This window comes from Durio zibethinus, chromosome 26 (genome assembly GCF_047325235.1).
Source record: "Durio zibethinus cultivar Kanyao isolate XHJ-2024 chromosome 26, ASM4732523v1, whole genome shotgun sequence".
NCBI classification, from domain to species: domain Eukaryota; kingdom Viridiplantae; phylum Streptophyta; class Magnoliopsida; order Malvales; family Malvaceae; genus Durio; species Durio zibethinus.
The window spans coordinates 17,219,462-17,233,423 of NC_143187.1; the positions used below are offsets into that span (position 1 = coordinate 17,219,462).

The 13,962-nt window shown below is 26.1% G+C and overlaps 1 protein-coding gene across 2 annotated transcripts; it reads right to left on the minus strand.

Moving 5' to 3' along the window:
* Window positions 1–2,936: 2,936 nt before the first annotated feature.
* LOC111275332 (non-canonical heme oxygenase HOZ, chloroplastic-like) lies at window positions 2,937–7,688 on the minus strand. 2 transcript variants are annotated; one of them, XM_022860623.2, is made up of 9 exons: window positions 7,198–7,688; window positions 6,368–6,577; window positions 6,114–6,216; window positions 5,769–5,848; window positions 5,604–5,681; window positions 5,342–5,433; window positions 3,771–3,882; window positions 3,392–3,517; window positions 2,937–3,303 (listed from the first exon to the last, which is right to left on the minus strand). In XM_022860623.2, the coding sequence occupies exons 1-9, from the start codon at window positions 7,474–7,476 to the stop codon at window positions 3,187–3,189; spliced, it is 1,197 nt and encodes a 398-aa protein (XP_022716358.2). In that variant the 5' UTR covers window positions 7,477–7,688; the 3' UTR covers window positions 2,937–3,186. The 2 variants fall into 2 exon arrangements, with proteins under 2 accessions (XP_022716358.2, XP_089611689.1); XM_089755563.1 differs by having other exon boundaries at window positions 6,368–6,632; window positions 7,198–7,646.
* Window positions 7,689–13,962: the final 6,274 nt, after the last annotated feature.

Genomic DNA, 13,962 nt, shown 5'->3' on the forward strand with positions numbered 1-13,962 from the left:
ATTTATAGCAAGCCTTACATTATGTTTGGATTGAGGGGAGGGGAAGAAAAGAAAAGAAAAATAAAAGAAAGTAATGAAAACAGAAAAACCTTCCTTTGTTTAAATAAACTTTTAATTTAAAGGAAAGAAAAAATTTTGAAAACTCAATAATCTTTGACTTCCTTTGTAATCTTCACTTTTTAACACTTTAATTTGGGGAAAAGCTAAGAAAAGGAAAGTTTAAAAACTTTTACTTTTATAAAAAGATTATTATATCCATGAATGCTTTAAAATCACAGGCAATGAAAGATTATAATTGAAAAAAAATAATTATAATGAATCATTTTCTTTCTTTTTCACTCTTTTTCCAAACAATGGTTGTTAGAATTCTTTTTCTTTTCTTTCTTTTATTAATTTTAATTATCTAAACAAGGGGTACATATATTTTTTCCTTTCCTTTAAAAAACTTTCTTTTCCTTTCATTTCATTTTCTTTGTTAATATTTATCTAAACTTTGCATTAAAGCTATTTATGTTCATGATTAAAGGTTCCATTTTAAATTCAACACTAAACTTGAAAACGAAGATTACAAGTGGAAGATCATTAAGAACTTGTTCATGGATTAGCAAGTTTTGTACCATACCTTGTATGTAACAATCAGCTTAGGTTTCGATGGGGCCTTTCACATAATGGAACTTTTGTAGTATGTGAAAGTTTAAAGGCGAGCACATTGCATGTGTAGAAGGATTGTGTTGAAGCTAGCAAGGTATGAAAGTTTATTTTGCCTAAGCAATTTTGGAATGATTTTTTTTTTTTTGGTTCATTGGTGGATTAGTTAGATTCTAACTTGAAAAACGATAGCATCCATTTGGGTTTACTAAGGATTGGCATTGTATTTTTATTATAATTCTGTTACACCATCACTTGCCATTCAATAGTTAACAGGGTCAATCTTCACACTTGCCAAGTTAGTATGCCTGACTTTCACATCACCATCGAAGATGATCAACATCCAGACTCCTTGCCATAATAAGGCATTACCTTCACTTATGGACAAGTCATCCAACTACCAACACTAACGTCCCATAAAGACATCACTTCACAACATACCAATTGGCCTTCATCTTGTTTAGGATCATTAAATATAACTCATGCTAGTCATTAAATGTAACCCATACTCATGTCGCCCTTTTTGAGCTCCACATGGACTTACCATCAATTGTCAACAACCCTTGTCGCATTATTATCCTTTGTCTCATATATAAGGTAAAAAGAAAATATAAGTGTAGTAGCTCCAAATCTTTCTCCTTTAAGCTTTCTTAGCATTTTTTGTAACTCACCTTCTTCCCTTACAAATCCTAGATACTTGACTAACTTAAGTGTTAAAACACGTCCCAGAAAACTAACTCCGGTGCCTCATAATTGTCATTTCCTTTTGTAAATATAGGTCGTTTCTAGCACAACTTCTAGAACAACAGTAGCTTGTTCATGCACAAAACACCATCAATAAGCTCTTTAGAGATTGTGGACTAAGAGATATAAATTAATTTTCAACCTATGAGTAGTGTTTGGAAAATTTAGATATGGTGTATAATACCATGGTAGGTGAGACAACTTTACATGAAGCTTTTTCTCCAAGAAAGGCAACAGCCAAAGGCCAATGTTTGGTTTGATGGAGTCCTCTAGATATGGATATGGTGAAAATTAATACAGATTGGCTTCTTATGGAAATCTTAGGATTATTGGTGTGGGTGGTCGATTCGTTCACATATTAGTCATTTTTTAGTGAGATTTAAAACTCATTCGAGTCAAATATAGTATCTGAATTGCATGCAGTGAGATTTGATTACCTCATTATTTAAAATGAGGGTTTTAGTGAAGTGATTTGAGAGTTAGATGCTAAAGTTGTCATTGACTTGATTAATTTTGTTGATATTGCATTCCACCTAAGAGTATATCACTTATAATAATTGTACTATAATTAATCAATTATAATTCAGAATTGTGTAAGATCCATTAAAATTCTATATGAAACTAACATTTATAAATGGTCAACCCCTACATAATTCTTTGTTATAATTGAACAATTATAGGATTGCAGTAAAAAAAAGACTAAAAGATATAAAAAAAAAAACCTTGAATTATAATTAAAAAATCATCTAAGCTCATTTTTTTATTTCAATCAATCAACCCTTTAATATTTATTTTTATCTAGTTGAACCCTTATTTGGATGAAAAAAATTAACACTATTAGTTTTTTTTACCAATTACAATAAAATTTCAAGCAACATAAAAAAAACATATGAAAATTTGTCACATTCTGCAATTAATATATATATATATATATAAAATAAACTTTTTTCTTTGTTTTCTTTTTTTTTCTTCTCTATTTCCTTTTTCCCTCTCTCTCTAAAATATCCCTAAAAGTTCACTTGACTATAATTTGAGGATTAATTGACTAATTTTATCACTTAACTAAATTTTGACTAATTAAAATTTTAATTAAATCAAAATAAAATATTAAAAACTCGATTGATTGCAATAAAATGTTAAAAGTTTAAATAATTTTTTAATTATAACTTAAAAGCATTTTTACCCCTTTAACCTAAAAAATTTACAGGTAAAATGTTTTCCACTTCCCCCTCTCTTTAGCTTAATTGGTGACATCGACGAGTTAAAGAGATGCTTTAATTTCATTTATTTTTCTTTGCGAAAACAAAACAAAGCGTGCAATCGCAGGAGCGAGAGAATTTGTGATTTTCTTGATAAAAAGGATTTGAAACTAGCAGATGCAAAGGCTCACAAAACGACAGGAAAAGATTCAGCTTATCCTTTCCGTCACCCATCCCATTTTCTTTGTATTTCTTTTCCCATTTGAAATATGGTAAATAGACTTTCCCCCCATCCCTCCCTTCTTAGGAATCCGAAGCCTTCACTTTGGAACTTCACATCTTAAATGACTCAAATCACAAACCGATAGGCTCATCTGAAAATTCCGCATGGAAAATTGTGGCTTTGCATCGAGTTCCAAGTTATATTCCAACTTGTGTTGCAACAAAAAGTAACGTTGGAACAAAATTTTGGGGAACAATCCTTGTTAGAATTTACATCTAAAAGAAATTAATAACAACTTGCTATATATTATTACATTCAGTGATGGCTGAGATTTGCATCGAATTGGCTAGAAAGGCCAAAAATGCACATCTTCTATCGCTTCAGATTGTGCACTTGGCCTTTCTTTATTACTTTCCACAGAGCAGCTTTGGCTTCTTCCAATGTTTCAACAGCCTGCCCTTCTTCAAATGATAACCTCTGTATGTTGAACTGAAAAGAATACAACAATTATGTAAAACAGGCATAAACCCCAACACCTTTAGACTCCTCAATTGCCATCATACTGAATAAATGATACCTGTGCACCTTGACGGACCCTAATGTCAATTCCCTTGCTGTCTATTGATATAAGAGCTGCATCATCGACCTCAGCTTCAGATGATAACAGCTCTTTGAGGGGCTTTGAAAAGGTTGCGTTGAGTTCCTACAGTAAAAGCAAATGAAACCCAAATTAGCCCCAAAAAATGGGCAAATTCACAAACTGCATTAGAGCACACGATAAGAAATGAATTAGTAGATTGAGATCTTCAACAGGAATGAACAAAGAAACCAAAAATATCTTTCAGTGGCAGCAGCAGCAGTGACAGAGAAGAGAAAGATGCACAAAAAAAATTAACATAGCATAACATGCAAATTGCAAGAGGAAAACTGAGTTTCAGAGAAATTAAAACGTTCACCTTCAGATTTTGTTCACCTCCGTCAACAGCAATCTTATCCGGTTTAAGCGCCTCATATTCCTTGACATTGACCCATGCAACAGTGCCAAATCCTCCAATGAAATATATATCACTGAAATAAATTTTGATAAGTAATCATGTTCACTGTGTACTGATTATATAAGTACAAAATATTCAAAAATTTACTATGATCACTGCAAGAAAGAAAAGGAAAAAAAAAGGGGAGGGGGTGAGTTGTTTATTAACTGGTTCTCTTTATCTCACTCCTAATCAGGCTTCTGAACCCGAAAGCATCACATTAGTTTACACGGTTATATATGTTATATAGAAACCAGGAGTCTTAAAGTAGTACTACAAGACAATGAAAGTAACAATCAATACACACACCAGAACAGGATTTTCTTTATTTCTCCATATAAAAAAGGGAATAATAAAGGACAGCATAGAACCATATGCTTGAACACTGACTAGATATCCCTTGAAACAAGAAAATTTCGATGGCTGCAATGGATGAGTCATAAATATAAATTAAAAAAGAATGAGGTCTCAAGATTGATGGATATGTTTATATACAAAAGATAAAGGAGATATTATGAGAAAAAAATGTAAATTTACAGGTTTACAATAGTGTCATTTTTATAATTTTATATGATTAATAATAAGTATATTTACAATGGTGTTATAGTTCTAGTCATTGGACCTCTAGGCCAAGTTAAGGGCCAATAACTATGCAAGCTTTAAACCATTGCTTTACAATTGCACCAAGAAAATTATTTTCTCTAACTAGATAATGAGAAAGATTTAACAAGTTTTAGATGTATGGATGAGGGTACACTATTCGACATTATAGATTTGTGCAAGAGTTATCCTAGGATTTGAGGGATGAAAGTGGAAACAGGAATCAACTTTCCATATGGAAAAGACATAGAGAATCTTACCAACCTGCATGAGTTATGTAAGCAGAAAACAGTCTTTCAAGGCAAATAAGGAAGAAAAGACCAGTTGCAATTCACGCCATTGCCATCTCAAGTTAAACCAAATATTGAGGTAGTTGAAACACAAAAAATTCAAGCAGGACAACAACCATTTATTCCAAACCTGAGTGAACAACAGATAAAGCTGTCTTCTATTTACAGTAAAAGACTATTAAGGGCAAAAACACAGTCATATATGAAAATCCTCTATCTCAGTTCACAAATAAACCAACTTATTCAACTTGGCCAGGGCAGGGTAGAGTGTTGGAAACTACTATCCCCATTTTTTGTAGGCTAGGACACCAGTAATATTGCAGCAAAGGACAGCCAAACTAAGGACCCACCCCCTCCTCCCCCCCAAAAAAAAATACAAAACACACGAATTTCTAATTCATGCTTTTGAGACATTAACCTCTACTAAATATTATAAGATGTGCATGACTGTATAACAGTTATTAGCAGTTTCCAAACAAAGGTATCCGCAAGAAAAACAGGTCATAAATAAGATGCAATGCATAAAGAATTAGCCCATAGTCTCTCTAAGAAGGAAATTTTAACTGGCACCAGAAATAATAAATGCCATAGACCAAAGCATACCTTATGTTCTGCATCCTGAAGTAGTAGAAATTTCCCCACTGTTGAGATGGCCCTTGTTGATGTTTTGCAATGAACTGTTTATGAGCCCATTCCTAGCAAAATAACCAGGGGCTTGTTGAGGCATATTTTAGGCACAAATTTTATAGATATGCATAATAAAATCATGGCAGACAATTAATAGAGCCTAGAGATAAAGAATAACCCCCATCCCTTCCCACCACCAAAAAAGGAAGAAAAAAAAAAAAAGAATTTAGGCGACCACCTGTTGATGTTCAGGAAGCGGGTAGACATCACCAAATATTGTTACCCTTGCATTTGATAAGCTACTCCATCCAGGTATCTAGAAACCTAACTGTCAATAAATTCCATAAATGAAGAATAACTAACCCAGATACTCCATCAGAGCAAAAGAATCAAAAGAAATAACCTGCACGACAAGGGTGCATCTGGGCTCTGCTAATAAATTCCGCGTATGGATAGCTAATGGCGAAAATGAAAATATTGGGTCTGCCGATTGAAAAGCAAAGATATATTAAGTAAGACTAACAAATTATACACAAAATCTAACTTCTGTTTGCATAGCTGTCCAATTTTTAGGTGAAGAAAGTATGCCGTTTTCATAAAGTACAAACACAGTTACAATGGCTCTTTCACTTCAAAATAAAATATTAAAAGTAGAAAGCAAAAAAGTTGAACTAGATGTTATGATAAACCATTTATGGTGGAACCAAAAAGTAACCAAATAACAGAACTTCAGAAATCAACTACTTACGACCCATTGAATCAGGTGCAAAATCTACCAGAGAGCCAAAGGGATACCCTTCTCGTCGGTGGTGCATCCGAGACATTAAAGTGCATAAATGAGCAAATCTGGCCTTAAATTACAGAGTCCAACAAATTTAGAACTACTGAATAAAAATAAAACTGAAAACGAAACACAGAGAAAGAGAATAGATGGAAATCTTTTTTTTATTTTTTCAATTTTCAATATATGATAGTAATTAGAACTCAAATAATAGGCTTTACTTGTTCCATCAGATTACGAACTGCTAAGGCTGGGCGAGGTAACCCATGCGCTGAAGTTGCACTCTGCACTCCACCAGATATTGGGGTTCTGAAAAGCCCAGCTCTTGTACCCCCACTTGCTCCACTCCCATATGGAATGGTGACAGGGGTTTCAACCTTTATTAATTTATCTACATCCTTTTCGCCATTTTTATTGTGATTTGGATCACACTTCAGAACATGAGAGAGACCATCAATATAGCCACTTGATATAACCAACAAGTGTCTATGTCAAACATGAAGGAAAAAAAGGAAAAGAATTCAATAGATCATGCTACAACTACAAGCTCATAAAATATAGTACCATCCACACCCCCCCCCCCCCCCCATTTAATTTTTAAATCATCAATTGATTCCTTGCAGAAAAATTTAGGCACTTTAAATTTTAAAATTTCGAGCTTCTTAAGTTTCATTTGCTTTCCCTTTGCTATTTGCTTTTGCTTTCTCAAGAGTTGCTGAAAAAGTACTGCCATATGGTAGTATCAAACAGTGCAAATCTAACACACAATCAAACAAACATAATATGAAAAGTAAAAACAAGCACCTCACTATCCACCAAAAAATGAATTTTTAATTTTTAATCCTTCAAAAATATTATAATTGCTTTTGTATCAAAGCCTGAGTTAATGAGGAGGTTTCTCATGTATCTTTCTTAAATGTTGTCAGACAAGTAGAGAAAACAAAGCAAACATATCACGAATATAATATAACTTAAGAAGAACCCAAATTGGAAAACAACAGAGAAACCCAAAAACAAAAAAATAGCGAGAAACAGAATTAATTTATAGTACCTGAGATGCAGAGAGACTATCTTCAGAAACTAAGCCAAACCCATTATTGAGGGTAAGGAGCTGCGGCTGGTCATCAATTTTGTCCGGAACCTCGCCAGGTAAAGCATGGAGACGAAACCCATGAAAGTGAGAGGTTTCAGACTTGAATTTAAGAGACGCAATTCGTTTAGTTGGCGCGTTGATCAAACAAGAAGAAGATGAAGAAGGTAAGTGGGTGTTGAGAAAAGGGTATGACTCAGGTAGATTAGAGATTAATACTGAACTTGAAAGAGATTCCATTGGAGTTTCTCCACAGAGAGAAGTAGGATTGGAAGAAATGATTTTCCAGTGATTCTGTTTATAAAAAAGAAAAGCCGTTTTTTGAGTTCGTGCAAGGGTTTGGGGTTTTTTTCTGAGTTTATTGTAACGGGAACAAAAAATAAAAAACTAAAAGGATGTTGATTTGAGTAAACACACAGAATCTTAGGAAGAGATTTTAGAATTTTACCTGAATTACGCTTTTTTTTTTTGTACTATAATTTTTATAAGGGAAATAGAATTTATCAAAGGCTTGTAGAAAAAAATTTTTGAAAAATGATTTTTAAAAAGTATTTATATTTTTTGAATTAAAAGAAATTTTTTTAGTTAAATAAGTTAATAAAAATTTTTTCATTGTTTAGTTGTTTTTTGAAATTTTTGTTTTTTTTCAAATAATATTAATATAATTATTAAAATATTAAAAATTATTTATTATTAAAATTATTAATATTTAAAAATAATTTTATTTTAATAATATTTTTAATATTAAAATATTATGTTAATATAAAATATAGTTAAAATAAAAATATTTATTATTTATTATATTATTTATTAATATATTATAATATTTATTAATTAAATTAATAATATTTAATATTATATTATTTATTAATATATTATAACATAATATTATTTATAAGTAAAATTATGCTCAAATTTATTGATAAATAATTTCACTCATAAATAAATTTTTTTTTGAAAAATATCTTCTCATTTTCAAATTTATAAGATAATTTTCTGAAAAATTATCTCATTTTTTACTCATCAGTAAATCATTTTTCGTTGATTAATCAATTTTGTACCAAATAAACACTTAAAAATGTACAAAATTAATTTTTAAAAATTTTTTTTTTTTGTGAAACAAACGAAGCCTAAAGTTCAAATAAATCAAGAAGAATGAGTCATGAATTTTAAACATGGGTTAGGCCTAGGCCTTGGATTGATCTATTGATCCTTAACAATATCATTAAATTTAGGGTAAATTTCATTTTTTTCATTTATCACTTTTTTTAAATGGTAATTAAATTATTATATATTTTTTAATTTAGTCACTAAAATTTAAGTAAATATATTTTCATTCACTAAAATTTAAGTAAATATCTTTTCATTCAAGTGTTAGTATCTAATATCGTATTAACATGTTACCACATCAGCTATTAAATGCTACGTTATATTGTTTTGTCAACAAAATTTATTTTTCGAAAACTTATAATGTTATAATAGTAATGTCATGTAACATATAAGATGATGTGATAATAAAAAATAACACTCAATAACTAACATGACATTGCCACATAAGCACATAGCTAGAGGCTAACAGATAGGTGACAAAAAAAGGTTAAATTATGTTAAAGATCCTTATATTTTATGAAAATTTAAATTTTAGTTTGTTTATTGCAATTCATACAAATTTAATTTTCATACTATTTTAATTTGATAATTTTAGTCTAATCACTAATTCTATTAATTCTTTACAATTAAAAATGTTGACATGAACATTAACTTAATGACATGAGTATTAATTTTGTTGATATAGTATTCACATTGTTGACATAATAACTTAGATAAATAAAATCAATTATTAAATATGCATTAGTCTATATACTAATACAAAATTTATAATTTAGTCTCTTTATTCGTAAGAAATTTAAAATTTTCTAATTCTTAAGAATGTTAAATTTATTTTTTTTAATATTTTAATTCTTTTAATTTTATTTTTTAAAAGTTTTTGCATTTTTTAATTTTTAAAATTTAGAAATTTAACAAAATTTTCGGTAGTTTGAATTTTTTTAAAAATTTTCTAGTTTTTTAAAACATTAAATGTACTTTTCATTATTTTAATTTTTTGAAATAAAATTCATTTTTGAATTTTTTATTTTTTCAAAATTTCAAAATTTATTTAATCAAGGTATTTAAAGTTTTTTTAACTTTTTAGAATTTTATAAAATTTTCTATATTTTTTATTTTTTATTTTTTAGAAATTTTTTTAATATTTAAATGAATAAATAAATTATAAAAAAACATAAATCTTTAAAATTTATTCAGTTTGGTATATTTTTGAGAAGAAATAACAAAAAATTTGGGATAAAACTTAGAAATAGTGAAACCATAAGATTTTTTAATTTCGATTTACTCTTCACTTGAATAAGATAAAAAAGTATAATTTTTTTTAATTTAAAATATTAAAAATTAAATTTAATATTTTTAAAAAATTTATAAATTTTCAAAAAAATTCAAAAAATTAAAAGTTTATATTAAAGAGACTAAATTTTAAATTTCATGTGAGTACATGAATTAAATTTTAAATTTCGTACTAATACAGCTATCAATTACATATTTTAATAACTAATTTCATTCATTCAAATTATTACATCAACAAAGTCAACATCAACATCATCAAATCAATGGTCATATCAATATTTTTAACGATAAAAAATTAATAAAATTAGCAATTAAATTAAAATTATCAAATTAAAATATTATGAGACTAAATTTATATTAATTACAGTATTGGGATTAAATTTCAAATTTTGACAAATTATAGGAATCTCTAATATAATTTGACCACAAGCAAACTTTAGTGATTAAATCAAAAGATTTAATTGTTAGTTGGACATTTTAAAAACACAATCATAGTTGAATAGATAATGATGTATTTTACTATAGAATTTAACACTTTTTTTGCATTTTTAAATTTCATTACATCCATTTTATTTTAAATTTCATTACATCCATTTTAATGAAATTTTTTTGAATAAAAGATAAATTTGACACTGTATTATAATTAAATATTAACTTTCTTTTACTATATTTTAATTTTATTGAATTTTGGATTAAAAATGATGAAAATATAATATTATGTAAACTATTTTGTTGATATATTTAAAATAGGTTTTGAATAAAATATAAAGAGAATAAAACTTTTGGTACTTGAATTTTAGAAAAATGTACATACATCTACCTAAAAAAATAAAATTTACAATTTATATCATGGATTTTCAAATAATGTGTCATTTTAATTTAAATTCTAATATTGTTAACTTAACTCACCTATATGGTTCTAACTAGTATAATTTTATTATATATATATTTTATTTATTAAATGAAAATATTAAATATTTAGTTAAAACTTTCATGTGGTGTCATGTGACAACAAATGATTAATCATTCTTAAATAATTTTTACAATTCAGGTAAAAATAATATATATACTTTTAATTTATATTTAAAAACGATATTGATAGTATATGTAATGAACATATAATGATAATATTTGTCAAACGTCGCATTTGTAAGCTAATATACTTATCGAGAATAGAGTCTAATTTAATAGAGTACATAACTTAAAAATTTAGGGTGTAAATTGTATATTATTTAAAAATTTAAAATGCAAATTATATATTTTATTTCTTTATGTACCAATTTAAACAATTTCTTAAAATTTATATTCCAAAATTATAATTAACTCAAGTATAAAATATAATGTAGATAATCCACGTGTTGCAAAAATGTATATGTGATGTGTCATATTGAAAGAAATTATTGCCTATATTAAAATAATTCTTTTTAAATATTAAATTTAAAATATATTTTATAAAAAATTAAAATTTAATTTATGAAATAAAAAAAAGTTATGCAAGAAAAACAAGAGTGAAACCAATAACTAGATTTGATAAAAATAATACGAATAACTTCTTCCAAAGTGGCACACTAAGTGCACATTTATGCTAAATGTGAAATATTTATGTTTTATTCAAAACTTATTCGATAAATTAATGAAATAGAATATTTTATAAAATATTTTATTTTTATTAATTTTGATCAAAAAATTATCAAAAATGAAAATATAAGAATAAAAAATGCAGTGAAAATTTTTAATGAAATCAAAATAAAGTGACAAAATCCAATATTTACCTATATTACAATAACGAATTTATCTTTTATCTTGATTTTTTTATAATCAATCATTTATTGTAAATTCACAAAAACAAACGTATTTGGCATATAGAGTGATAGATAAGATAGGATTGCAATAAATATTAACCATCTTTTTTGTATAGGATGATTCAAACCTCTCAAAGTAGAAGGGATTATTTTAATCCATAAGATTGAACTTATATATTTTATTATACTCTTAAAAATTATATCAATAATTTAAAATTGTCTAAACTTTGAAAATGGTTAATTTTGACAAAGAAATAAAATTATTCTATTGTAATCTTTGCGCACATCAAGCAGAAGATATGATGACATTATTTAATCAAATCATATTCATAATATTATCATATCATATCATAATCTTGTGTATCAAATAAACCTTAAATATATAAATTAAAGTTATATTTTATGCATAAAATTATTGATAGGATAGAACGATAATTATCGTGCATCATATTTTATTTGTATTTAAAGAGACGGATAAAGATTGTAAGATGATTAATATCATTTTGACATATGATTATTCAATTCTCCCCAAGCGTAGAGGATTATTTTTAGCCCATGAGACTAAACTTACATGTTTAATTATACCTTTAAACATTATATCAATAATTTAAATTGTATATACTTTGAAGAAAGATAATATTGATAAATAAATATATTATCCTATTCTAATCCTTGCATACATCAAACACAAAATAGAATGACATTATTTAATCTAATCTTATTTATAATTTCACTTTATTTTTTCTTATCATAATATTGTATACTAAACATGTTTTAAAATCCTCGTATCATTGACAAATTTTAAATTTATTATAGTATTTTAAATGCATGGCTACTTTGTTAAAAGACAAACTAATATAATCATGTTATGTACTTAGGGTCTATTTTGTACTTTTGATTGAGCTCTAATGCAATACAATCAAAATTAATGCTGTTAATTTTGTTTTGATATCGATTATATCAATCAATGTGCTTTAATTATATAAAAAAATAGTATACTTATATGTGATTTTTCATACAGACAATTCTAAATACACCACAATTATTTCTTTCTACACCTCATCTTTTTTTTTGCAAAATTTTTTGTGAGTAAAATTACTTAAACACCTTTTTCACAAGTATTTGGAAATCAGTTTCTAAAAAATATTTTGACTTTTTGAAAATTCATTTTCAAAATGTGTTCCAAAAAATAATAACACTTTTTGAAAATGAATTTCCTAAAAGTCATAACATTCTTTGGAAATGGATTTTCGAAAGCGTTAAAAATGAAAGTTTATGAAAAATTATAAAAAAAAGGGAATTCTAATAAAAATTTTTATGAATAGTGTATTAAAAAAAGTTATTATTAGAAATATCATAAATTTTAAATTTTAATAAAAAAGTTATTTTTACTATTTTGATATTAAAAAATAAAATATTATGAAACTTTAATTAAATTTAAGATAAAATAACAAATGTATTTTTTTTTATAAATTTAAAATTTATCATTTTTAATAAATATTTTTATGTCAATTATTAAAATTTTATAATAATTTTAACTAAAATGAATTTTTTTAAAAAAATCTCTCTTTACTTATCACGATAAAAATTTTTAACTAACATATTATATTTTAACAAAATTGTGTAATATTAAATAGCATTATTTGTAAAGTTTTAAACATATTCATTTATTATATGTTGATCAAACTTGATAGTTATTTCATCCTTTTTCGTAACATTAAGAAATAAAAAATAATTAAGGCTTTATAAGATTATATTTTTCTCTAATATTAAAATTGTTAAAGTTATTTTTTTATTAATTTTCAAATTTATGATTTTTAATAATAACTTTTTTTATTATATTAGTTCATAAAAATTTTTATAAATTCCTTTTTTTTAAATTTTTTTTATAAACTTTAGGTTTCCGAAAAATGTTATAATTTTTTGAAAATGCATTTTCGAAAAATATTATAGCTTTTCAAAAATAATACTTTTAGAAAATAGATTTTTGAATACTTATAAGAAGGATATTTAAGTAATTTTACTTATAAATTTTTTTTTAAAAGGTAGGGTGTATATAGAAAAAATGGTGACGTATTTAGAAGTGCCCTTTTTATACCAAACTTGATACTGAATAATACTAGTTGTTGATTGGTTTTAGTGAATTAGCTTATTTTAACCGAAATATAAATATGAAATATATTTTGTAATTTTAACTTATTTTTTGTTGTTTAACTTTTTTTAATCTAATAAAAAAAATTAATGGACAAAATAAATAGTATTTGTTGCAACTTGTTTTTTTGTTACATTTTATTTTTCCAAACCATAGTTTATATGTATTTCAATTTCTTTTAAGAAAGCTTGTATATTCTCTGTAAAGTTTAACAATTATAAAACTAAAGTTAATTTTTTTTATCTTTTTATTTTTATCTTAATATATTTTTACATGAAAAAAAGTAATATTTATTTTAATATCATATAATTAGATTAACTGTTTAAAAATATCATGATAATTTGATGATATTATTTCTCATACTTTTAAATT

Excerpts from the sequence above, each read along its gene's own strand:
- LOC111275332 (XM_022860623.2), bottom strand. The coding sequence starts at position 7,476 with ATGGAATCTCTTTCAAGTTCAGTATTAATCTCTAATCTACCTGAGTCA. Across the intron at positions 6,578-7,197 it reads ATAGTCTCTCTGCATCTCAG|TGTGATCCAAATCACAATAA; the intron begins GTACTATAAATT and ends CATGTTCTGAAG. Across the intron at positions 3,304-3,391 it reads GGGTCCGTCAAGGTGCACAG|TTCAACATACAGAGGTTATC; the intron begins GTATCATTTATT and ends TATTCTTTTCAG.